Source organism: Hippocampus guttulatus, chromosome 13, assembly GCF_054856545.1.
Source record: "Hippocampus guttulatus isolate MCC_2025c chromosome 13, RoL_Hgut_1.0, whole genome shotgun sequence".
NCBI classification, from domain to species: Eukaryota; Metazoa; Chordata; class Actinopteri; order Syngnathiformes; family Syngnathidae; genus Hippocampus; species Hippocampus guttulatus.
The window spans coordinates 7206859-7231520 of record NC_141273.1 but is presented as its reverse complement, the minus strand read 5'-3'; the positions used below and the strand labels follow the sequence as shown (position 1 = coordinate 7231520).

The 24662-nt window shown below is 41.4% G+C and overlaps 3 protein-coding genes across 4 annotated transcripts; 1 reads left to right on the top strand and 2 right to left on the bottom strand.

The window, feature by feature from the left end:
* Window positions 1-408: 408 nt before the first annotated feature.
* lrrc74a (leucine rich repeat containing 74A) lies at window positions 409-7570 on the bottom strand. Its single transcript, XM_086126991.1, has 13 exons — window positions 6966-7570; window positions 6594-6769; window positions 6143-6250; window positions 5966-6059; window positions 5752-5801; window positions 5594-5675; window positions 5417-5502; window positions 4845-5039; window positions 4673-4768; window positions 4427-4570; window positions 3480-3584; window positions 2602-2687; window positions 409-1592 (listed from the first exon to the last, which is right to left on the bottom strand). The coding sequence occupies exons 1-13, from the start codon at window positions 7090-7092 to the stop codon at window positions 998-1000; spliced, it is 1944 nt and encodes a 647-aa protein (XP_085983117.1). The 5' UTR covers window positions 7093-7570; the 3' UTR covers window positions 409-997.
* An 822-nt stretch (window positions 7571-8392) lies between these two features.
* On the top strand, window positions 8393-15207 carry angel1 (angel homolog 1 (Drosophila)). Of its 2 annotated transcripts, XM_086126990.1 has the most exons (11): window positions 8426-8494; window positions 9341-9460; window positions 10239-10928; window positions 11018-11238; window positions 11393-11462; window positions 11740-12182; window positions 12450-12591; window positions 12693-12803; window positions 12889-12919; window positions 13020-13177; window positions 13274-15207. In XM_086126990.1, exons 3-11 carry the CDS (start codon window positions 10286-10288, stop codon window positions 13432-13434), a joined length of 1980 nt encoding a protein of 659 aa, XP_085983116.1. In that variant the 5' UTR covers window positions 8426-8494; window positions 9341-9460; window positions 10239-10285; the 3' UTR covers window positions 13435-15207. The 2 variants fall into 2 exon arrangements, with proteins under 2 accessions (XP_085983115.1, XP_085983116.1); XM_086126989.1 differs by lacking the exon at window positions 9341-9460 and having other exon boundaries at window positions 8393-8494.
* Window positions 15186-22716, bottom strand: vash1 (vasohibin 1). Its single transcript, XM_086126992.1, has 7 exons — window positions 19736-22716; window positions 18972-19060; window positions 18654-18710; window positions 17949-18023; window positions 17090-17471; window positions 16191-16300; window positions 15186-16113 (listed from the first exon to the last, which is right to left on the bottom strand). Exons 1-7 carry the CDS (start codon window positions 19955-19957, stop codon window positions 16041-16043), a joined length of 1008 nt encoding a protein of 335 aa, XP_085983118.1. The 5' UTR covers window positions 19958-22716; the 3' UTR covers window positions 15186-16040.
* Window positions 22717-24662: the final 1946 nt, after the last annotated feature.

The following is a 24662-nucleotide window of genomic DNA, read 5'->3' as shown; positions in this document are numbered from 1 at the left end:
GGATTCAGCGGTTCGGAAAATGGATGGATGGATAATTATAATTCAATATGTTTTTATTTTATCAATTAAGTGGTTACTTAGAATTAAACTAGTTAGATTATAAAATGTAAAAAGCAACATGAATTCAATATTTGTATGTACCTAATGACCCGGCATGGGTATACATCTTCTTCTTGCCAAAGTCAGCTGGGATAGGCACATGACGACAAGCTCTATATAAAATGGATGTATGTAATGTATACGTATATGTGCAGATTAGAAGTTATAATCGTATCATCCACTATTTGCAGTAGTCAGACTAATGTCTTTCAATAATGGAACCCTGATACACGCTAAACAAGAAGAAACACATTGATGATGCATATGATGATTTATTTGCATTTAATCATAAAAGAGATACTTGATTTTATGAGCGCTGAAGTGAGGGGAAAAAAACAGTGACTCTTCCAATAGGTCACATGTTAGATTTGGGTTGGAGCAAAAGGGGGTTCGACTGTGGCCGTAGCTGTGTGGTTAAACCAAAGGTGGTAGTTGACATAGTAGCCATTAGTGTACATGTATAGCTTCTGATCAGTTGGATTGTAGTCCAGGTTGGAATACTTATCCTGGAAGCGCTCAAAAATTATACTTATGTAATAAAGTCCAGTAATAAAGTATTTGTACTTTCCACCACTTACTAATATTTGCTTGGTTATGTAGCAGAATGGTTTCTATGCACGAACCATTTCCACATTTGGGCTACGACGGTGCGCTAACTTCCGGTCCATCCTCAAATGCAAAGCCATAACATTGATAGCATCAAACTATAATACACTCCCTGTCTCCTGGAATGAAATCAAGTTAATGTAAATTACATACTACCTTTCTAAATGCTCCTGGTATCCAACAGAATGATGCCGACATGCTTGTGTTTATTCAGTTTTCTGAGGAAAACAGCCTCTACTGGTCAAGCTAATTACATCGCACCAATATTGAGACACATTGTTGATTGAAAATTTTAAAATGTCTCTGGATTCTTTGAGTACTTCACCACAAGTTTCTTCGCTTTAGATTTGTTGCCTTTCTTGGCTTTAATCCCAAACTCCATGGTGTCAAGAGCAGGTCTGGACCTGGTCAAGTGGTTAACAGTTGGTTGTTTAAGCTTGCTATGGCCCGTTTCTGGATTGGAACTTACAGCCCGTGCAGGGATGGATCTGCCTTTGGCAGACCGAAGGGAACAAGTCTGCAAATTGGGTTGAGAACGTGAGTGCAAGTTTGGAGACTTGGTGAAACGGTGTGGCGTCCTGCCTGCCAACACGGGCAGGTGGATGTGGCCACTGCTGGGGTTGGAGATTGTGCCACTGTTTGACATCACAATGTGGTGGCGAGAGCTAAGGAAAGTGGCCGAAAAGCGATTTGACCCAGTGGAATCTTCTTTGGTGTCCTCTGGAGAGATGACCGCAGAGCCGTGTGGCGTCAGTGCCTCCACAGCGTTCTGGAAGGTCTTGAGGATGCGGTCGCTCTTATGCTTCTCTTTCTTCAGACGGGATGCGACCTTGCGCAGTTGTCGGCGGTGATTCTGCATCATCTGCTTCCTGGTATCGACCAGTCCCCTGCAGAGGAGCATCAGCACTGCTTTATGACACACTTTCGGAATTTCAACTCTCCCAATCGGAGAGACTCGCATGTGGTTGACGCCAGACAAGATGTGGTGATCTTAGAGATCTTAGCTTTTTAAAGCGTTTGTTTCCCCAACCATTTTGTGCCGTGAGAAATCATCATGTGTGCCACAGAAAACTTTCCGATTTCACTAATTAGTCCTAAAATTATTTATTTCCTAGAAATATATTTGTTCATCTATGCCAGTGTTGTATAGTGATAGATAGAACATTGAAATGCTTTTTTTTAAAAATCTGAATGTACAATTAAATTCGGTATCCTCCTCTTGCCATTCATACACAGAATTTGTGTTCGGCTCAAGAGGGCAAAATTCCATAATTAATAGTCTAAGTAAATTTATGAGCAAATCACCACATCACATTCAGTGTAGTTATTTTACACTATACATTTTTGATTCCACTAATATTCACTTGGTTGGTTGAGTGGCTCCACTACCGCAATATTGAAGCATGGTGGGTCCATTTTGAACATCCGCTTATAGAATTAGCTTCCTTGTCCAATAAATGGTTACAAGACAAAATAAATGATGCCATTTAGAAAAGGTGTCAGAATTTCGTCAAGTTATTGAATAAAACAGCTGTTTTACTTCTCCAAGGCATCAAGCTAAATGTTAAGCATTAACTAATCATAACCATCATTTTATATTGTGTTTATTCAGTGAAAAGAGTAAATTAACCCCAGGTGGGAATACTTAACTTTTTTTTGTTTTTGTTTTTTACTATGTGCACAAAAATCTCTGTGCCATATAGCAACATCAGCGAATGTGACTACAAAATGTAACAGGGTCATAAATTAAACAGTTCGACGGCATCATACCATAAGTCAAACACTTATAAAACCAGTGTTTGACAACAGGATTGCCAGCACACAATGTTTTATTTCAATAAACCAAGAGGAGCAATGTAAATGAAAATATCAGCAAAAATGATGGGGCATAGTCACCTGTAGTCCACCATTCCTGTCCTGTCGCGATCGAGCCTTTGGATAAGCTCCTCAATTTGGAATCGATCCAAGGGAACAGTTGATTGCTGTTATAAGAGCAAGAGCAAATATATTAAGTCTCTGGGCTCTATTTTCGTGGACAAGGGCATGTGCGGTAGATGTAAAAACACCCACATGTTCATTTTCCTGGAGGGACAAGTGTAGTTTATCATGTTTTGGGAATTTTCAGAAATTTTCAAACCGCATTGTGCTTTGCTCGGTGTTCTGGCGGACCAAGGGCATTTTCTTTTACACACCCCAGAGCACCTCACAATTGGGTGACGGAAAGCAGAGCAGACTTTAGTCTCGGCCAAACCAGGTCTAAATTGTGGTGCAGTTGATGTAATGTGATTTTGGTGAATCTGATCCAGGCGCAGGCAGTTTCTGCCCTCCGCTGATACTGTATGTGTGGTAGATGTCATTGTATTTAATTCATAAATATGACAACAACATGCATCAACCCCCCTTAATCATTGTAAAACTGAATTAATTGAACACATTATTATGTGTGTATTTGCACTGGGCAGCGGAATATGGTTGTCTGTGTCTTCTATTATATTTTCATTGCCTGTTTTTGGAACTTTGGAAGAACTCATTACATCTTTTTTATATTGCAAAATAGGATATTATTCCTAAATTCCTCAGTGAATGTTTTGTTAATCAACTTGTGAAAATAGGAATATGCAAAAAGCGCATATGACTGACAGTGTTGTGTTCCAGACAAGGCCAATTTGAAATGCAGTCAAATCCAAGATGATCCAATCCAAGACTTCTGAACCATTTAGTGCTCAACCCAGAGTGCATTCTTGGCCAATAAAATGGCCAGTAAATGCTCAAACCTGTATTGCGTTCCTGAAATCAATCACAGGAACTCGCATTGTGGCATCTTTGTCAATATTTCGGAAGAAATCCCACAGACGGAGCTTGTGTTGATTCAGATAGTCCTTCAATAGGAGAAAAATACATATAGGTGAGCCCGATTGATAGAATGCGTGTCCCAAAAGGCATTTGACAACAAGGCTTTGCGGGTTTTGTTGGCATGTCAATCAGCATTGCAAAAAATGTCACGTGACAAGAATTTATTCTTCACAGTTGAGTGCCAGTTTGAGAAGCTTTTTTGCTGTCAAACTGCTCCGACGTGGAGTACAATTTACGTACCAAATTCAGGTGGTTAAAACAAAAGGACTTCAAGTTTTAGTACTCTCGGAAGCATCCGTTGAGTCAAGCTTTTTTAGATGATGACGTCCACTGCAGCCCTCTGGATGGACTTTCCCTGGCTTTGCGCAAACCTCTGCTCTCAGATTTTGATGTTTTAGGGAATATCTGGCCTTTATGCTGCATTATTTGTCCAAAAAAAACGGATTTGAGAAATACTGTAAACTAAACCACACATTGGAGCATTTGGCCTATAGAGCTTCTCAAAAGTGACTTTTGGGAACAGAAAACCCTATTGCGAAGCCACAATTTTGCAACACTCCTCCAAAGTCAACTGAAGAGCTACGGGCAAAGGAAGAGAATTCAAACAAATAGTCCAGAGCCTAAACTTTTAATGTTGCTGACCACTCGTCTGTCTGAATTATACCTCAAACAAAATACCGGTAGAAAAAAAAAAACAGTTTATAGGGACTTTTGGGACACCCTGTATACTATCAGTTTTGGGAAATATTACTTTCAAACTTTTCACTTAAATACATGCTTTCACAAACTAATTATGTGACTTGTTGAATTGATGACAGACATTGGCGATACTGTACAAGTTTTCATGAGGACATACTGTATAACCAACCTGGATGACTTTCATTGGGTCGATGTGTTTTAATGGTTTCTTGGCAATAAACCCTCCAACACCTGCGTATTGTACATTCACACCAGGATGCTCTTTGCATGTCACCTCCAGCAGATGTAAAAAGTTTTCATTGACCAACACATTCTGCTTGGAGGGGGGACCCGAGGTGGAAAATTTAGAAATAATTCATGTCAGTGAGGACTTCGACTATTATTATGTCGAATGGATGTGAAAAGATGCACTTACACTGATGTTAATCTCCTCCAAGGAAGTTCTAGGCATTTTCTTTACCATATAGACCAAGGACAGTGCTCCCGCTACTGTTAGTGAATTGTAAGCCAGCTGGAGGAGAAATTAAAAAACACGATTTTGGATAAGACAGCACAGAATGTAGACTGGTGGTGACCATTTTACTCACCATCAGCACCTGCAAGGTGTCGTTGTACTTAAGGCCCCTGCAGAGCATGCTGACACCCCCATTGGTGATACGGTTGTTGTTGAGATTGAGGTGCACCAGAGTGTGATTGAATTTCAGAGCTTCGCCTATTGCGAGGGCCCCTTCATTCCCAAAACCATTCCATGATAGGTCAAGGTGCTTTAACATCGTGTTCACCTAAATACGAAGAAAACCAATATTCCACTCTGAAGTCCGTTTATGTCCCTACAAGTGCACTCTACCCCTTGTGGGCAAACATGATTGCTCAAGATCCACGTTTGATTTTTAAAACAGAGAGATGACCCAAGTCATTTGTAGATGATGTAAGAAAAACAAAACAAAAAAAGTCGATGTGAGATTTGTAAAATAGTTTGTTTTAATAATAAATGGGCATCGGGGACATGGCATTTGGATTGGCACGACAATAATTAGAGATAATTATTAAGACTCCTGTTTGTAATACTGCCATAATATGTATCTAGTGTACCCCTAAAAGAACAATGAGAGTATGATGTAGGGCCAAAGGTATTGTCATGCAGTGATCGCCCAAGTACCTTGAGTCCAGCACTGAGAGCAACAGCTCCTTTCATTCTGAGTTGATTCCAACAAAGGTTCAGCACCTCCAGACACTCGTTGTTTGCTGTAAATAGGACTTCACGTTGTAAAAAGGACTTCATGTTTAACTAGCCACACAAATGTGACAGCATGGAGGTGAGTTAGTGTTTGCATACCTAACAACAGTCCTAGATGCTCCCCTCCTCGTCCACAAAACTTATTATGGCTGAGGTCTAATTCCTTCATACTTACATTGACCTTCAGGTAAAAATGAACGCAACTTAAGAATAGAGCACAAAGAATTCTGTCCGGTGTAGATGGATCAACTACTCACAGACAAAGCCTCTGCAAAATACTTTGCATCATCATCTGTAAATCCATTTCCTTGTTGGATGCAAAAAAAACATGACAATGATGAAATGTTGATAGGTAGATAGATAGATAGATAGATAGATAGATAGATAGATAGATAGATAGATAGATAGATAGATAGATAGATAGATAGATAGATAGATAGATAGATATTTATACTGTATAGTGTACATTACCTGAAAGTTTGATCGATTTTAGTGAAAGGCTGTCCAGCAACATTTTACCCACATGCTCAGCTCCAGAAGAATGAAGATGGTTGTCCGACAAGTCCTAGAAGATGTATACATACACAAATGCACAGACATTTATTTATTATTTATTTTTAATATTTATTATTAATATTTTCTTGATACCAAATGTTGAATGGTGAAATTAGCTTTCAGCATCTCTGACAGGTCCTTGGCTCCCTCTGCTTGGATGTAGTTGTCTGCCAGTTCCAGAATGTTGAGATGCGTGTCACTCTGAACACAAAAGACTCATCATTAATGTCCATCTGTCCATTTTCTATCGTGTCTATCACAACTGACTTTGGACGAAAGGGCGTGCTACACCCTGCACTGGTCGCAAAGCCAATCACAGAGCACATGTAGACAAAACAAGCATTCAAACCGGTGGACAATCAGCTTGTTCAATTAACCTAACATTCATGTTTTTTGGAATGTGGGAGAAGAAGCAAACGCCACACAGAAAGGTCAGTGCCGAGATTCAAACACTGACTCTCAGAACTGCGAAGCTGACGTGCTAATCAATAGGTACATTTTAATTATGTTGCTCCTAGTGACATGATCACATTTTGCGACTCACCACCAAGGCAATAGCGAGTGCCTTGCACCCCAACGGTCCAAGGCCGTGGTGGTTGAGGGTCATGGTGCGAGAGTCGAGGTTCCGGATGAAGTAGGAGACTGGAACAACACCCAGCAGCTTGCAGGCTTGTAGGTAGACATCAGCTACAGATGCTTTATTGCTTCTGACTTCTTGTTCTGTTTTATTGAAAGCACAGTGCATCAAACAGCAAGGAGCATTTACAGCGTGACATGGAAGGCAGACACAAAGGCAGTGCATTAGGCAGTGAAAGAACATTTGGATGAATATAATGTTCAGAAATGCATATGCTGATCCAAAAATTGTATAATCAGCATAATCTGCGTTTAAGAACCCATGGTATAATGTACTCACCGTCTAAGTCTGCGCCAAAATCCTCCTCCAAGCCTCGTCTCAATGTCGTCGCTGGATCATCATCCTCTAAAGAGAGGGACTCAAAAGACAGAGTTGACATTTGCGTTAGCCACGAAACTAAAAGCATACAGTACAATCAAGAAACAAAGACTTTACTGTCCAAAATGAGGCATACTTTTCATGAATGCAAGAGTCTGTGAGGTGAAATAAAACACCTTAGTGTAATTCCATCTGTCAGCCAACATGTGATTATTATTGCATACCGCACTAAATAATGTACATGCATCTTGGACTTATTCAGAGTCTGAGTCATGACATTATATTTTCTCATTTCATTGTATATACAGTATCTAGAAAAATATTAATGATGGCATATCAAGGGACCACTGAATGCTGTATATATAAAATATCCCACAAAAGTGAGTACACCTGTCAAGATTCCGTGCTGTATAGTCTCCAGCAGGTAGCAGGAGTGGACCTTCCTTTCTGATGCCAGGGCCATAATTCCTCCACAGCAATGTGAAAGACTCATCACCAATTATCGCAAATGCTTTATTTCAGTTATTGCTGCCAAGTTATTGCCAATCATGAGGTTTCGGGGGCAATTCCTTTTTCATATAGGGACAAGTAGGTTTGGGTTTTTCTTCTGCCTCAATAAATTAAATTGGTACGGTACTGTGATGTTATGGGTAAAATAACATTAAAACTCCATTACCCAGCATTTCTATCCAACACGCCTTGTCTCCTTCATTATATGATTAGAGAGACAACACAGGTACTGTACTGTATTTAGAAACTGCATTTTGTATTTCCTTGGGTTGTCTGTGTGATATTAACATTGGTTTGATGACCTGAAAACTCTAAAATTACAGTTGGGTTGAGTTGAGAATTGGATACATGTAAATTGTTGTAAATTCAACTAAGCTTGTTGGGGAATACTTTTACTGAAAGAGGGCAATACTTAAATGAAGTAGCCCATAAAGTGCTGTGAATGCAACAACTGGGGACACCCCTTACTTAAGATGGAGAAAAAATTTAACACTTGTAAACTTGTGTGTATACATGTTCAAGGTTGAACTTGAGCAAACTGTATTCCACTCATATACTGTACTGTTAAGTGCTGTAACGGCGGTAACAAAGCCTGCACTGCATTAGTGCAAGATAGTGATTTGCACTTGTATTAAGCATGGTTTATCCGATGATTATAAACTTAATAGTTAACTGTTCAATTAAACCCCATGAGAACGATCACCATATCTGGTTCGATGTTTAAAAAAATTAAGTACATAGTTAAGTACAGCTAAGCTTGCGAACATTTCTCTGGTGAGTTCGTACCTTCAGTGCATTGACGTTTCCTTTAATGTGGAAACTTATAATTGAGCCTCGTAATGTGTACTACTCTGGAAAACAAAGCCTTTCAAGTGAGCTCCGATCGCGCACGCGCAAACTGGAGAAAACAAGCATGATCGGCTGCCTGTTATTTTACGCTCTGTATCCGCTATCACGTTACTTGCTTAGACGACCCTGGGGTAAGCACAACTGGAAAGAAAGCATGTGTCTGCGTTGTATTTAATGCAAACATTATGTCCACCTTTGTCCAATGCGTGGCGATACAAACACGGCTAGGTCGCTAGCGCTAAGTTTATAATGCATTTTGTTTGCTGAATTGACAGCTATTGTCACGTGCGCGAGTTAAAGTTGTTGTTTTGGACCCAACGTTCCCTCGCACAAAGTAACCCTATCAATGCGTTACTGTAAAAAAAAAATCGCGGGTTTGGAGAAAGTACTATTTTTGGGACGCAAGCTGTCGAGGTTGTGGAAGAGGACATGCTAACTCGTTAGCCTGCACCTGTTAGCACAGCTCTTTGCTTGTGACGTCACGACGACAGCGCGTGGCAATGTTTTGAGGCAAGTGGAAACACACTAAATTGAAATTTACATACAAGAAACATATTCGATAGGCCTCTCATACGATAACAAAATAATTGACTGGATAAAAGTGTTAACTATACTGTACCACATTTAACATAAATGATTTTGTTTTATGTGCAAAGTTGTGCACAACCTTTGGAAACCTGGCCAAACACGATTAGTAGTACATTATTTAATGAAGCAATCAATTATTCATTAATGCACTCCCTTAAATTAAAAATTGCTATGCATTTCCTTTTTTTTTTAAAGCCAACAAAGCGTGGACCAAAAAAGTCTAACCACGACTTGTTCTCCTTTTCTTTTCGGCTTTTCCCCTCAGGGGTCGCCACAGCGAATCAGTTGCCTCCATCTAACCCTGTCTTGTGGATCCTCTTCTCTCACACAACGACCTTCATGTCCTCTTTCACTACATCCATAAACCTCCTCTTTGGTCTTCCTCTCAGCCTCCTGCCTGGCAGTTGAAGACTCAGCATCCTTTGACCAATATATTCACTCTCTCTACTCTGGACATGTCCAAACCATCTCCATCTGGCCTCTCTGACTTTCTCTCCAAAACCTCTAAAGTGAGTTGTCCCTCTGATGTACTCATTCCTGATCCTATGCAACCTGGTCACTCCCAAAGAGAACCTCAACATCTTCATCTCTGCTACCTCCAGCTCTGCCTCCTGTTTTTTCTTCAGTAACACTGTGTCCAGTCCAAACAGCATGGCTGGTCTCACCGCAGTTTTATACACATTTCCTTTCATCTTAGCTGAAACTCCTTTATCACACATCACATCTGACACTTTTTTTCCCAGCCATTCCAGCTTGCCTGTACATGCTTCTTGACCTCTTTTCCACACTCTCCATTGCTCTAGACAGTTGACCCCAAGTACTTAAAATCCTCCACCTTCTTTATGTGTTTTCCCTGTAATCTCACTCTTGTGCTTGGGTCCCTCTCATTCACACACATGTACCCCGTCTTGCTGTGACTGACCTTCATTCCTCTCCTTTCCAGGGCAAACCTCCACCTCTGTAGTTTCTCCCCCCTCTGTTCCCTGCTCTCACTACAGATGACAACGTCATCTGCAAACGTCATAGTCCATAGATTCCTGTCTAACATCGTTTTCCAGCCTGTCCATCACCATAGCGAATAAGAATGTATTGTATGACTGTCAATTCCCACAAACATATTGTAAAAACACAATTTTTAGCGAGCAAATTTAAAAATATATATTTTTCAATTCTTTTATTTTTTATTTTTTTAATCCCAAAAGTTACTTAGGTAAATGTGTCGCAGTAAATGTAATGCATCACTCTTCACCTTTGTCAAGAATCCTGCACTTTGTTGCCTTTCTGCAGCTGTCAATGGCACGTTGGTGTGTGAGAGTGCTGCTGCCACAAGCCCGATGTTCAAGTCTCCGAAAATTCCGCCGGGCCAACAGCTCAGCCAAAGCAATTTGTCAACAGGACAAAAGGAGAAAAAGGAGAGCGAACACTTATCCGGTAAGGAAGACAAGAGCTCCGATAAAGAAAACAAGACACCAGATGGAAAACGGGACCTACCTGTCAGTTCCACACACACCAAAATGGAGGCACCTTCAAACATGTGTGAGGCCCGATATGCAGTGACGGGGAACAACTCAAAGGGAGAAGAAGACAAAAAAGAAGAAGAAGTTGAGCAAATGCACGATGGACTTAAGCAACCCAACTGTGAAGAAACTGTAGCGAAAGACGATGACCTACGTGTCATCTGGTTTATGGGGGCTCTTGCGAGGATGGAAAGCTCCGAAGACTCGGGAAATGCAGCTGTGGGCATTGCACAACAAACAGAGTGCTGGGATGAATATGCTGATGTAATGCTCACTGGTGGAACAAATTCAACTCCAATGCAGACATCACTTCTCTCCCGTGCTGAAAATCAATGTAAGACACCAAGTGGATGGCATTTTCCAGCGGGACTCGGTGGTAGAGAGGAAATCTTTTGCCCGCGCTGGCAGTTTCCTACTCTGAGCTATTACCCTTCACTGGAGCAAACAACACCCTTTGAAGGTACGATTGTGACATCTTCCTTGAACTGTCTTCACAGATTAATTTAGTATTCTTGAATAGTTAACGTATGCAATTATCGATTCCAACAGTAATCTGGCGGTTGTGGCAAGACATTTCATCAGAGCAATCCGGCACTCTGGTGCCTTTCACAAAGCCTTTCATGGACTTGACTGTCATGTCCTACAACATCTTGGCCCAGGACCTGCTAGAGACAAACATGGAGCTCTACGCACACTGCCCTCCAGAGGTACTGGAGTGGAGCAACCGCTGCAGCCTGCTTTTGGAGGACATACAGAAATGGATGCCAGATGTGAGTCAAATACCACACAAAGTTAACAAAGCCACATTTTAAGATAAACCTGCACAAACTATTAAGATATATATATATATATATATTAAAAAAAGTTGACTAAAGTACTTAATAATATGTGATCAAACCCACACATTACGTTGTTGCTATTCAGATTCTTTGTCTTCAAGAGGTCCAGGAGAACCACTACCAAACGCAGCTACATCCTTTCCTGACTCAGATGGGTGAGTCTTAAACGGCACATACTGATTTTTGACATTTAAAAAAACAACAAAAAACAGTCCCCACCCAAGCAATCAATGTAATTAGTACTTGAGCGGCATTTGGTGGAATATCAACTTTTAAAGACAATCGGGGCCTTTCCTGACATTTAGCGTAAGGGAGGCAAAGTGCTCACATTTCGCCAGATTGTCGTTATGTGTGTACATCACTTACAACCAGACATGTTTGTGGGTATCAAGTTACAGATTTCCTGAAAATGTTCCTTTGGTGCTTGTCCAGGCTACAACTGTGTCTACAAGCGGCGCACAGGGAACAAGACAGATGGCTGTGCGACTTGCTATCGCAGCAGTCGCTTTTCTGAGGTGTCAGTCACTCCCATAGAGTTCTTCAGACCCCAAACCGAACTTCTGGACCGACATAACGTGGGCATAGTTGTGGTGCTTCAACCCGTTGTCTGCCAGGGCTCCAAGGACAAAGTGAAGGGTTCCCTGCTATGTGTGGCCAACACGCACCTGCTGTTTAATCCCAGGAGGGGTGACATCAAACTGGCTCAGTTGGCCATAATGCTGGCAGAGATCAACAGTGTGGTCAACTTGTGGAAGGCCAAAGGTGAACACTGTAATGTTATTTTGTGTGGGGACTTCAACTCTGTGCCACATATGCCTCTTTACCAGTTCATCACCACTGGGGAGCTCGACTTCCAGGGTGTGCCGGCATGGATGGTGAGACTCAACTACGGAATCACATTATGTATGCTTAATGAACAGGCCATTTGGTACATTGGCAGTTTGGGACTGAACCCTGAGCCTCAGGACTGTGAGGCAGATGTGCTAAACACTAGGCTGCCGTGTTCTCATGTTTTTCAATAAAAATACAAAGAGCTCATATTTAATAATAATTTTGAGATTTTTTTTAAGTGAGTTATGTATGGTACTTAATATTGAGGGATGGCTTGATCTGTTCATTTTCCCTTTTCCTATATACAACAGGTGTCAGGTCAGAAAGATCTTTCACACAAAGCCCCGTGTGACATACTATGTGCTCCTCTCTGGCCCGTCTGTCTGGGAATTTCTGACAGCTGCCAGTATGTCTCTTCCAGTGATGTGGATGCAAGCCACAGTCCAGTCACAGGTCAGCATTCGGGCCCGCTTTGTGTTCTGTATGAGCAATATAACAATCAATGACAAATCCGAATTACTGCTTGACTCTAATGGTTCACGGATCTCCTGCAGGGAGACGTCGCTTCAGCCTCGACTCACTCTTGGAACTGCGCTTTTGTCCACTTTCTTGCATTCATCCATGTGATTTACCATTCATTCCTGGTGTCACCGACAACAATCCAGGTAGTGCAATAAACTGCAGAAATACACGCCTGAACCCCCCTGATGCGGAATATACACGTGACTGATTTTCTTCTTTCTTTTTAAGGGGCGTCAAGCAGAAGTCATTCAGCTTTTAGGTTAGTTAAACCTAAATACTGTCGACTTGGCCTTAAAGAGAAAACCTCTTCGTTGTGATGCACAAAAGAATTTGTATGTTGTCATGTTTGTGTGTGACAGTTTTCAACACATAATCAGACACCAATTAGACCTGGAGTCCACCTATAAACACAGATTCCCTCACTCTGGCAACCCGGAAGTCACAACACTGCACTCTGAGGGGGGAGCCACTGTGGACTACATATTCTATTCCCCTGAGCACATCTCAGATCAAGAAGGTAATTGAGGGAATCCCTCTTTGTTGCACATCATATTCTATACTTGCACAATTATTTTAAGAATACTACTACTCGTTTCTTTGTTTTTCTTACTAGGCAAATTTGGCTGTGAAGGTCTGAAGTTGCTTGGCTATCTCTCACTGCTTTCTGAGGAAACCTTGTGTTCCATGAATGGTCTCCCCAGCTATATATTCCCATCTGATCATCTCAGTCTTGTGGCAAAATTCCGGATGAACTTAAATGCAGCAGCGTGTTAAAAGAAAAAAGGCCTTTGGATAGAATTTTATTCAGCGGTTAGTCCTGAAATTTTGCAGTGTCGGCCTTGTGAAAATTGCACTCTATAAGTAAAACAGTTGGGTCAAAAATAGACCGATCCACTCCTTGGATCAATTTGAAGCAAATGTCTGAGTAGTTTTGGACCAAGCAATCCAAAATTTGGCCTCAATTATAGATCAGTCCAATTTTTACCCAAATTGAGTTATTTTTGACCCAGTTGTTTTTAGAGTGTGGACAGTATTGCTCTGTGTTATTGTGAAATTATGCATGCGCTGACTTGGGTGCGAGTCACAAGTGCAAGGAAGGAACAGTTTAGAATATTTCTATATAGTGTAGTATATACTCATGACTGTAGAGAGTATGGTTGCTGTTTACAAGTTGCACATTTAATTTATTTAATTTGAAGTATTTCACCAAAAATGTTATTGTACTGAGTAAATTGTTTATTTTTTTTCATTTGCTTTCATTAAGATTTGATTCAGCAAACTAATTACTCTTGGGTCTGGAAATATTTGACTGATCATGACTGATTTTTATACAATGGAGATGTGATTCAAGGACTGATTAGCTATTGAAGAATATTGAGTTTACACCATTTCCTTTGCAAAGTCTTGTATATTTAGGATGCCGCCATCATATTTGTCACATAAGCTTATACCCTTTGGCATGTGAGCGGTTCCTGTCCTCCATACTTACCTCGTCCATTCATTCAAGTTGGTCTTAATTTCATCCATCATTCACATGCACAAAGGTGTCTCATGATTGTAAATTTTTGATCGACAAACTGTGATTGGCTGGCAACCAGTTCAGGGTGTGCCCCCGCTTACTGCCCGAAGACAGCTGCGATAGACTCCAGCATGCCCGCAATCCTCGTGAGGATAAAGCAGTTCAGATAATGAACGGATGAATGAAATTAAGGCGTGCTATGAAGACAAAACCATAAAATATTTGTCATTGTCCTAATACCTCTGGATCTAACTCAGTTCTAACATATTCGAGCATTGTCCGATCAGATCAAACAAGCAAAAGTAAGCCATGAGGACAAAACGGTGACTGTTAAAAGGCAATCCCTGCTGGGTGTACCAAAGACTATCTCATGAATGTGTACTTCAATGTGTGTGTGCTAGTTTGACCTAAATGCTGCTTGGCCCTCCATCCTATCCTCAGTGAGGATATGTTAGTGTGCAACTTTTTCAAACCTGGATCATTCAGTTGATTAGGTATGCATGCATTCATTGACCTCTATTTGCAGTCCTCATAAAAAAAAAAATGTTTGCATTCGAAGAATCATTCTTAGTGGTTTCCCTTTTGAATGGTTTCAGAATGGTATAAATCAGTTGTGAGCAAAACTCCTGCATGTATTGTATGCATTGCCTGTGTGGCATCTAATATGTACAAGGAAGAAAGAAGTGGGTCAGTAGATTTTTCTTCCCAATAGGGTGCCGCGTCTGTTTCTCTGTGTCATAAGCACTGTTAGAGTGTTTGGCACCTGGAGACCATAAGAATGGCGGTTAGAGATTTGTTTATTGAAGCTTGCTTTTTTTTTTTTTTTTTTTTACTATGTTGGAAATAAATCACCATTTTTCTCAACCCAAGAACAATCCTTCGTGTGTATTTTACATATCAAAGTTGGCTGCTATCCACCAACTGTAGCAGCCAATCAGTGGATGTCCACTAATTTATGCGTGGGTACAATTTGTTGATCACTCAAACAAAAGACAAGACGCAAACATGTCTGTGGCAATTTATTGACAATCGCATGTTTTAAATGTGTAATATTTTACAGATGACAACTGTGACATATAAAACAGCAGAACGCAGCAGTTCTCAAAACTACAAGGATAAAAAGTGCCATCAACAAATACCTTGACATCTTTTTGGAAGTGATCACTTTTTAAGGCAAGTGAAAAATTTAAAAAAAATTGCTACAAAGAATGCATGTTTATATACATGAGCAAAGTCGCTGGAGAACAAGTGGGAGAGAAAAATCCACAGTATGCTAAATGGTGCCTTGTCCTTGATTTACTCAACCCTTCTCTTTATAAGAATGACATATTCACAATGATGTGTCACTAAGGTCCATAGCTCTCTAAGCATGCATCCTTGAAGGTGTTGACATTTGAAACACTTGCATACTAAAATATGAAAATTCTAATTTGCATTTAGTCAGGTGATGACTAGGACTTCTGTTTTGTTTTAGTCTGGTCACAAGGCACAGGGGGTAATTTGTAGTCAACACACAAAGTAGTCCATCACACTTACAGTACAATGACACACATTGATATGTCAAGGAGCACATTTATGCTGATTGATACTCTTACCTTTTTTTCTGCTAATGTAACGTACACTGATTGTATAAAGTTAGTAAAAATGTTTACACGCAACAGCACCAGTTATGCACGTACAATGCTCTAGAAGTACCGTAATTTAAAAAAAACATGACAACTTGACAGTGAATGAGGCTTTTTGGGGATGTGGAGGAGGAGATGGGTGGTGGTTCCCTATTTTGCACCCTGACAATGGGCCAATGTCGGCCATCGATGAAGCCTCATCAGTGGCTTTGTCAAAGAAACGAAAAAAATATTCTTCACACTCGAATCTGATACACGCTCATCTCTCCAGATGCTTTCTGTTCCAAAGCCTTTTTCTCTCCAGATGGACTGAAACGAAAACAAGTTTAGCATCATCAGTAGTCAGTTATTAGGTAAAACCACAAGCATGCGATGGGTAATCGTACCGTCTCTCAACACGGCTGACCCTGCGAATGGGGCTTCCTTGTCCTCTGAGTGGTGAGCCCATGCTATTTTTCCTGTCTTTGGTGGGAGAGGGAGGTGCAGGCTTTCCTATCTGCAGACAAAAAAGGCACAGCCCTCATCAAAATGTAACCGTGATCGAAGAGAGGTAATGTCATTGCGCTGAGTGCTGGCGGTAAAACGCAGCGGCGATTGATGGAATGAGAAGCTGTACGAGAAAGTGTTCCGAGCCAGCCGCCACATTAGTCACATTACATGCAGAGCTCAGCAGCAAGGCTGCCATCATTTGTTTATCATGTGGCTGGCAGCGGGTGGTGGTTGGGGGGGTACTGCGTCGTTGGAGAGGAATTGCAGGTCAACTCAGTTTCATGATTAGTCTTCAGGGATGTAACATGGAATGCTGTCAAAATACAGTGGACCATTTGCGCATTAAAAAAAAAATCTGTCTCTCTCTTTCTATACACGTGTGTGCGTCTTCAAATATTTTTTTACATTTTGTTTTCATTTCTGGGGAGCCAACTTGTTTTTCATGGAAAACGCTTACTGGCAGTATCTGCCCCAAATTGAGTTTACTGAGTACTGTATTTCTTTTCCAGTGCAATTATAATAATTTGCAGATTTTCTGTATTTGCAGAGCAGCCCAGTTCCAAGAATGGCATGGGTTCACTATACTCAAGACGAATGAAATCCCTCCTGATGGAAGAACTTCAGCGTACCCCTGTATTACAATACATCTTTATATAGCGCGTTCAAACCAGTTGCTGCTGTAAAAGGAAGGAAAACAGATTTACAGAGCTCACGTAGCTATTAGTGCCCCTAACTGACACACAAACATTGGAAACGTGTAGCAAATCAAGATGAAGGGTACTGAACCAAATTTTACCTTGAGCCTCATGTCTCGAGTGTGCCTCTCAAGCTCTTTCCGGAGCTCCCCCTTGCTCAGCCCGTCTACATCCAGGACGGAGTGCTTCCACTCGATCTGCTCCACGCTGTGAGGGTCGTGCGACACGTACTGGCCGATCTTGACCTTTAGCAGGGTGTGCCAATAGCCCCTGTAGGCCCCTTCAAAGTCCTGCACCAAGTCCATCAGAGAGCGGTGCTCCAGGGGCTTGAACATGAGGTCCTCTCGCCGGCTCATGCCCAGCGCGCCGAAGCGTCCGCCGCTGTGGACTCCCAGCACAATGTGGTAGAAGTGGGTCCCTGAGAACTGAGACTTAAAGCTGAGGGGGAAACGCTCCACAGACGGCATGCTGTTGGTGAGGTAACTTTGCCAAGCTTGGTCAAGGAAATGGACTCAACAAAAATAGTCAAGCAACTTGTTCGATTTTACCGAGCTGTATTCAAAGATCTCAGACTTTTTCTACCTTTACTATATTGGTGAGTACTGGGGGGTGGTTCAGAAAAACAGTCAGTACAGTATCTAGCGTGATTGACTTAACAGGATATCGTCTCGACGGTAGTGGGCTCTTTGGTTTCATTCTTTGGCCTTTTCTCCTGTTCAAAGCTCCCCAAAGATGTTTTTGCTAGATTGTGTTTTTAATTTGTTTTATGACCGTATATCATGTGAGGTTCGTCACAGGTGGAGGCGCTTGAAAATGTATTTCATACTGATCAATAACACATTTTTTTGGTTCACTCTCTCTGTGTGGCCCGGTACCAAATGTCCTGTGGCCCAGTTATGGTTGGGGACTGCTGCTTTAGGGAACTGATGATCAAGCAAAAGTGTACTGTAGTAAAGATACATTCCCAGGATCACCGCCTCCAGGCATTTGATTGGCAGGGCTTCACGCGTCATCTCCTTGGCAATGTCCATCAACCTGTGCAGCACAATGTGACAATAAGATCACAGTGTACCATGTGCTTTGAGTTTCACATCACGGTAGTTATGTAACAAGATAACAGCACAAAACAATGTTACCATTAAAATGTACAGTATATGTGTCAAAAATGTGTCAATATAGTGTATCAAATACAACAATTTTGAGGACAAGTAACACCTGAAGATTTATTATTATATATGATATATAAGGTGTTTGCATTACGCATTTTAGGTGCACATTTAAAGATAGGTCATTTAAGTTCATAACAATGTTTAAAGCTTGGTACTTCAGTTCAGTGAAAGACTTTCATTTCTCCCAACACAATCAACATAGCTTTAACATTTCAATTTCATCACTTTTTTTTGCCCCGTGTTCCTTCCAACTGATATTGAATGAATAAAAATATACTTGACCTCAGAATTTATGAGTATAACTATGAGTGTACTGTGTGGTTTTGCTTTAACATTACACCTTGTTTGGTATCGCAGAACTTCCCTAGTTTTGTCGTATTTGGCAAAAAACGCTTTTCACATGCATCACCTCTTATACAAAGGTATCCAAAGTCAAGGCTTGCATAAGATTCAGTAAGTCACACATACGGGTAATTTAAAAGAAATGTTTGCCTACGCAGTAAGAGGGCGGCTTTTCTTGATTTCAAAAAACTGTGTCCCGGTATGATTGTATCTGTAGGTCAGAGTTAAGGCAGCATACATTAAAGTGTCTTGTGATATTCATGGCCGGTTAGTTAATTATGGATGAATTCAGCCATGGCTGGCAATTGGTGTCGAATTAAAGTCATTTTCGATGCACATTTTGACCCATTATTTTTTCATCAAATGGAGCAAGAAAGACAAGGCAATTTGTGTTCGTCATGAAATTTCAACAAGTATAGCAATAGTTAAATATACTGTACTCAAAAACCATTGCTCTGTTGTCAAAGGATACTGTAATTCCCTGATATATTTCTGTATGGCTTCTAGGCGCAGTGGAATTGTGGTTGTAGGCTGGTATGTAGGCACACTTGGTATTGGAATCTGCAAGACAAAAGTCCCTTTGCGTTACACATGCAGACCTCCATGCAACGTGCAGTTACAGGATACAGTGGGTGGAAAATGTCTGTGCTTGGTGTACACGTCACATGGACAGTATGTACAGTTAGGACAAGTCTTCTATTATGTAAGACCACATCAGATGATCAACGACATGAGACAGGCAAATATGTATTTTGAGAAAAGCAATTTTTTAAAATGATTTTCCATGCATAGATTTTCCAACATGCTTTCGGAGAAATTGTTTTTTCCTGCCTTTCTGTGCTATGGTTCTTTCTTTGCACAATAACTCACAGTACTCATGAGGGAATGGAAGCACTAATCATCCTCTCTGAGAACCACCTCTTTTCACACATTAGCCAATCACAGTGCTCATTCAGATCCAGACACAATCGAGCATACTTTTCAAACACTATAGACAAAAGTGGAGACACCAACCCAAATGGTGATATCAGTGGAACTTCAGGTCAAGAACGTTCATCCAAGTATTTAATGGTTAATTACCTAAGTTTTGTGACATCTTTTAAAGATGAAAGTATTTCACACTTCAATCCCATGTTAATTACTTCAAATCCATTATGCTGGTGTAAAGACACACAAACGTAAAAACTCTGTCTATGGTCCAAATATTTCTGAACTAAAATTAATTGAAAAGTTCACCTTGGGTAGGTCAGTTCCACCCCGGATGCCCTTCCCCAAAGCATCCCCGTGTGGGTGGATCCGAGCTACATGGCGCCACATCCTCTCCCAGGTGTCTTCATCCATGGGGAGGCCACTTCGGTTGACGTAGAAAGGCACCCCTCCGTCCCGCAGCTCTTCATCTCCTTCATCCTCCTGCTCATCATCCCGCTCCTCCACTGAGTCCACCGTGGCCCTCAGCATCTCACTGGCACGGGGAATGTACTAGCTGATGGTTTGGACTGCTCACTGGTGCCTCTGCTTGCAGGTTTTAGGAGGTTTGCATAAGGGACGGCCAGCCTCTTACATCCTCCAGTTTATGGATCCAATATCTTTAATGGGTTTAGAGGTATTATGACTCATAATGAGATGATCTAGAGTGGCAGCAAAATAAAGTGCACCAGTGATTTTTCTCACGAAACGTTACTTTACAGTGACTCTAGAACAATGTGAAAATATACTATTTTCCATTCAGTCGTGAAAAGGAGTTGTGGAAAGCTAGATAAATGAATGATTAACCTATTTAAATGACTAAAGGTCCACAAAACAGCCCGATATTTAACACCTAATTTAAGAGGATTTGGCAATCAGACAAAAGTCTTTTGGGAATGACTAATTCCCAGTCCCTTCGGATGTCATTCAAACAAAAGATAGCCAACAAATGACCTGCTAGTCCGACAATCTCATTCCCAAAACAGACGTTCACTTCATTTGCATTTCTTACGAAAAACATGTATTTCCGTCATCGGGTCATTATTTCAAAAACGACGCCGGGTCGATCCAAAGCCATAGCGTGAGGCTTCACATCCGATTAGGCGCACCGGTCGACACTCCCTGACTGCCCCCTCCTGCGCATGCTCAGAGCCAAGACGATGAGCTCAGCTGTGACGAACGGTGCGTTCAATGTCACCCGGAAAACGTACGAATCGCTCATATTGTACACGACTTGTGACGTTGCTAAGTACAGCAAATTTTAACACACTTTGCGTTGTGATGAGGATAAAAACAATAGAAAAGCGTTTATCGTTTTGAATGGGAAAATAATTGAAACAATGACGATTAAAGTAACGTTTTCCATGAGGTGATTTGAGATTTTTTTAAACTTGAGTCATAACGTCATAATACACCAGATGACGCTAGGGAGCTAATGATCATTTTTAGGGAAGGGAGCCAAGATGGCGACGTAAGCGGTTGTGCTTTTGGGAGCTGCTTACCTGACTCGATATAGTTAATGGAACACAGATAACGCTTCTATTTTTTTCATGTCAGAAAATTTTAATTTTTTTTCCTCTTGACTTTGCTGCACTCACGGTAACCTATCCTTAGCGCAATCCTAGTTCTCTTTCTTAAAAGTTGCCTCGACACGTGCTAAGCTAGCAGCATTATCGGCAGCATTGACTAAATGGAGCTGAAGTCCGCACCTGAGAATGTGCTCGTGGATGGCGCGCACGCCTACTGCCTGCAAAACCAACCCGTCCTAACGGTTATGGAAACTGACTTTCCCGCATTGCCCGTCTCGCCGTCCAAGCCACCGGCGTCGAAGAAAAGTAAGCAATCTCGCACGACCGAAGGAGAGAGCGCGACCATGTTGCAACAAATATCAACGCTGTTTAACACCAGATTTGATACGTTGGAGACAAATGTCAGTAAAATGACAAAGGACATACAACGAAAATAGAAAACCTCACGAAAACATTGAATACAGCCTGCGCCGAATTAAGAGATGTAAAAGCAAATCCAAAACAAGTCGACAACCGCGTTGGACTTATGGAAAAGAAAGTGAGCATGATGGAGGGGCGTCTCACTGAACTTGAAAACTACTCACGACGCTGGAATCTACGACTCTATGGTGTAGCTGAAAAGAAAAACCAAAATGTCCGTGAGGAGGTAATCTCGATCTGCCAAGCGGTCCTGCCCGGAGAGAGAAAAGACAAATTTCTTCACGCCATTGACACTACATCGACTGGGACAGCTGAAAAATGATGCATCCAAGCCTCGAGGGATCATTCTCCAATTCACATCGCGAATCTTCCGAGATGCTGTCTGGAAGGCTGCAAAAAAACCCAGTTTTCTTCAAAACAACAACATGCGCTTCGCTGAGGATTTGTCACCATCTACAAGGGAGAGAAGAAAGCTACTCTGGCCGCTGGTGGCGAAGGCGCGCGAGGAAGGAAAAACGGCGTACTACATCGGTGATCGAGCCTTTGCTAACGGGACCAAACTGCTTTCTATGGCTTAATTCCTCCTCTCCAACCTCGGCTGATGGGCGACTGACATTGGTAATTCATACATCCTAAAATTTAAGGAAACAGAATCCTTCTCCAGGTTCACCTGAGTACCTCTTATGCAGTGGCGGTTCGGGGGGGGGGGGGCAACGGGGGCCAGTGCCCCTGTAGCACCGATTCTGGCCCCCCTCCGAGCGCAGATTACGCAGTCGTGCCGAGTCGCCGACGCGAAAGGTGGAACCAAAGTGCGTGATTTAACATTCTAGTCGGACCCTTTAGTGCGCTGCGCCATTTAAAAATGAGCGGGAAAATGAGAAGCAGTCCGCAGAGAAGGAAATTACCACGACACGAGTGCTATTTGCGTGTGCGAGTGTGTGTGCGCGTGTGTGTGTGTGCGCGCGCGTGTAACTTTTTTAGTCTCCCTTTTTATTTTAATTTAACAGGATCAATATATAAGACATTGCCTTTTAAAATTTGGATAATTATATGCATGTAAAACATCTAGCTTCAGTGTATTTGCAATTTTTGTCCCCGGCAGGCTGGTACCATATCATCCCCTGGCTTGAATATTCTCAACAGACGTATTGTTACGCTTGCAGACATTTTAGCCCTCCTAATACTGTTTTTTTCTCATCACTGTAATGTTATGACTACAATTTCAAAGTCTGAAGAAATAAAAAGTCAAATAAGATTTTGAATCTGTCTTTTTAGCCCTGGGTTGAATGTGCCCCCCCCCATCAAAACCCCTGGCCCCAGCCCGGCCCCCTCAGTGAAATTGATCCAGAACCGCCCCTGCTCTTATGTACTCCACTGAGGAATTGAATTAAATATTACCCTAATTATTAAAAAAAGAAAAAACAAAGGCGTTCCTTCAACTATGGCCATCACAATCACAGCAAGGTCCAGATCTGTTATGTTATCAACCTGTTTACTTAGTTATTGCTAACTGGCACTTTTGATGCCCAACACAGTACTGCTAGTTTGGTTTATTGCAGTAATAATGTCTTAATTAGAATTGAACGACTGTTAACGAAACTACTGACAGAAAATGTATACCTTTTGTTCCGTCTTAACGTTATTTTCCACTAATTTGCTTAAAATAGATAGATTCAAACGGTACAGCCCCAAATTGTATAGGGTTAGTGTTTTAGCACACGATCACCCAGTTATATTTCTAAGTGTGTGTTTGTCGTTATTAATATGTCTATCTATTATTACCCTCAATGCCAGGGGGTTAAGAAACATTGTGAAGCGTAAAGCAATTTTTTTTGTTTGCTAAGCAACACAGAAATGATTTTTGTTTTCTTCAGGAATCCCACTCGATCACTAACGATTTACGGTTATGGAAAGCTCAATGGGGTAACGATTTATGGTTGGCACATGGATCTGAACACTCAGCAGGGGTCGCTACGCTGAAACACCAGTTTTCTGGGAGTATTTTACATTCTGTATGCGATAAAGCAGGCCATTTCCTTTTACAAGTAATCAACACGGGAAACGTCAATATAATAATGGTTAACACATATGGGTACAACTCAAATTACGAAAATAATAACCTTTTTGAAGAATTAGAAAAACATATTCAACATTCACTCGCTAAATTCCCAAATTCCGGTATAGTTATAGGCGGTGACTTCAATACGATATTGCACCATAACATGGACTGTTGGCCTCCTTGTAATCAATCTTCTCTAAATAAGACCCTGAAGATATTTATGCAGACATTTAATTTGATTGATATATGGAGGAGCAATAATCCAAACAAAAAAGAGTTCACTTGGAGTAATAGAGATGCCACCAGGCGGTCACGTATCGACTTCTGGCTCATATCTCAAAATCTTAACATCAATCCAGTTTCGGTTGATATCATTACAACACCTTTAACTGACCATAATGCGGTCCTCATCTCCATCCCTTTACACTCAAACTCTCCTAAAATATGTAAAAGTGTCTACTGGAAGCTGAACAACTCTCTATTACAACATAAAAAGGTTCAATCTGATATTGAATGCCTTCTTAAAAAGTTTTGGAACAAAGCAAAAGTTGACAATTCTTTTCGTAACAACTGGGAACTATTTAAATTTGAGACTTGTCAATACCTTAGGAAATATGGCAGCAATTTAGCTAAAGCGCGTCGTCGATTAGAAGAAGACACGATAGTCTCTAAAATAATCAACTTATCCCTAAAAAAACCCTGATAACATGTCAGATGAAGACAAACTACTACTAAGCTCAGAACAGGCTAAACTAAATGAAGTATATCTTAGCATACATTTCTTTTTAATAGGGTAGTAAGTCTCTCAATGAGTGAGACTGCTGAGGCCACTGCAAGCCACTATGATCTGCCCTGCAGCCGTTGAACCAGCCGCCACACATTGGCAAACCCAGCGGGGGGCATCCGAGGCTGGGCAGATATGGAGCAAAGTGTGGGTCAGCTTGTGCCCGATGGCACAAGAGACGGAATGTTCGTCCATAGTGGAGTGTGTTTATTACTCACTGGGTTTTTTTTCTCCCCCTGTCCCTCCCTTGTTTCTGACTTTTGGGTTGAGTGAACGCTGGCGCGTTTTGGCTGCCGCTGCTCAACCCGTATTATTTTGTGTTTTTTGTTTTTCTCCCCCTGTCCCTCCCTTGTTTCTGACTTTTGGGTTGAGTGAACGCTGGCGCGTTTTGGCTGCCGCTGCTCA

What these genes read in the sequence shown, in the direction of transcription:
- lrrc74a (XM_086126991.1), bottom strand. Translation starts at nt 7,092, where the DNA reads ATGCTTTTAGTTTCGTGGCTAACGCAAATGTCAACTCTGTCTTTTGAG. An exon ending in TTTTGGCGCAGACTTAGACG is followed by an intron (nt 6,770 to 6,965) that starts GTGAGTACATTA and finishes TCAATAAAACAG; the next exon opens with AACAAGAAGTCAGAAGCAAT. An exon ending in ACAGGAATGGTGGACTACAG is followed by an intron (nt 1,593 to 2,601) that starts GTGACTATGCCC and finishes GCTCCTCTGCAG; the next exon opens with GGGACTGGTCGATACCAGGA.
- vash1 (XM_086126992.1), bottom strand. Translation starts at nt 19,957, where the DNA reads ATGCTGAGGGCCACGGTGGACTCAGTGGAGGAGCGGGATGATGAGCAG. An exon ending in AAATATATCAGGGAATTACA is followed by an intron (nt 18,711 to 18,971) that starts GTATCCTTTGAC and finishes TCTGACCTACAG; the next exon opens with ATACAATCATACCGGGACAC. An exon ending in CTCGAGACATGAGGCTCAAG is followed by an intron (nt 16,301 to 17,089) that starts GTAAAATTTGGT and finishes TTTTGTCTGCAG; the next exon opens with ATAGGAAAGCCTGCACCTCC.
- angel1 (XM_086126989.1), top strand. Translation starts at nt 8,428, where the DNA reads ATGATCGGCTGCCTGTTATTTTACGCTCTGTATCCGCTATCACGTTAC. An exon ending in CTTGCTTAGACGACCCTGGG is followed by an intron (nt 8,495 to 10,238) that starts GTAAGCACAACT and finishes GCCTTTCTGCAG; the next exon opens with CTGTCAATGGCACGTTGGTG. An exon ending in AGGGTGTGCCGGCATGGATG is followed by an intron (nt 12,183 to 12,449) that starts GTGAGACTCAAC and finishes TATATACAACAG; the next exon opens with GTGTCAGGTCAGAAAGATCT.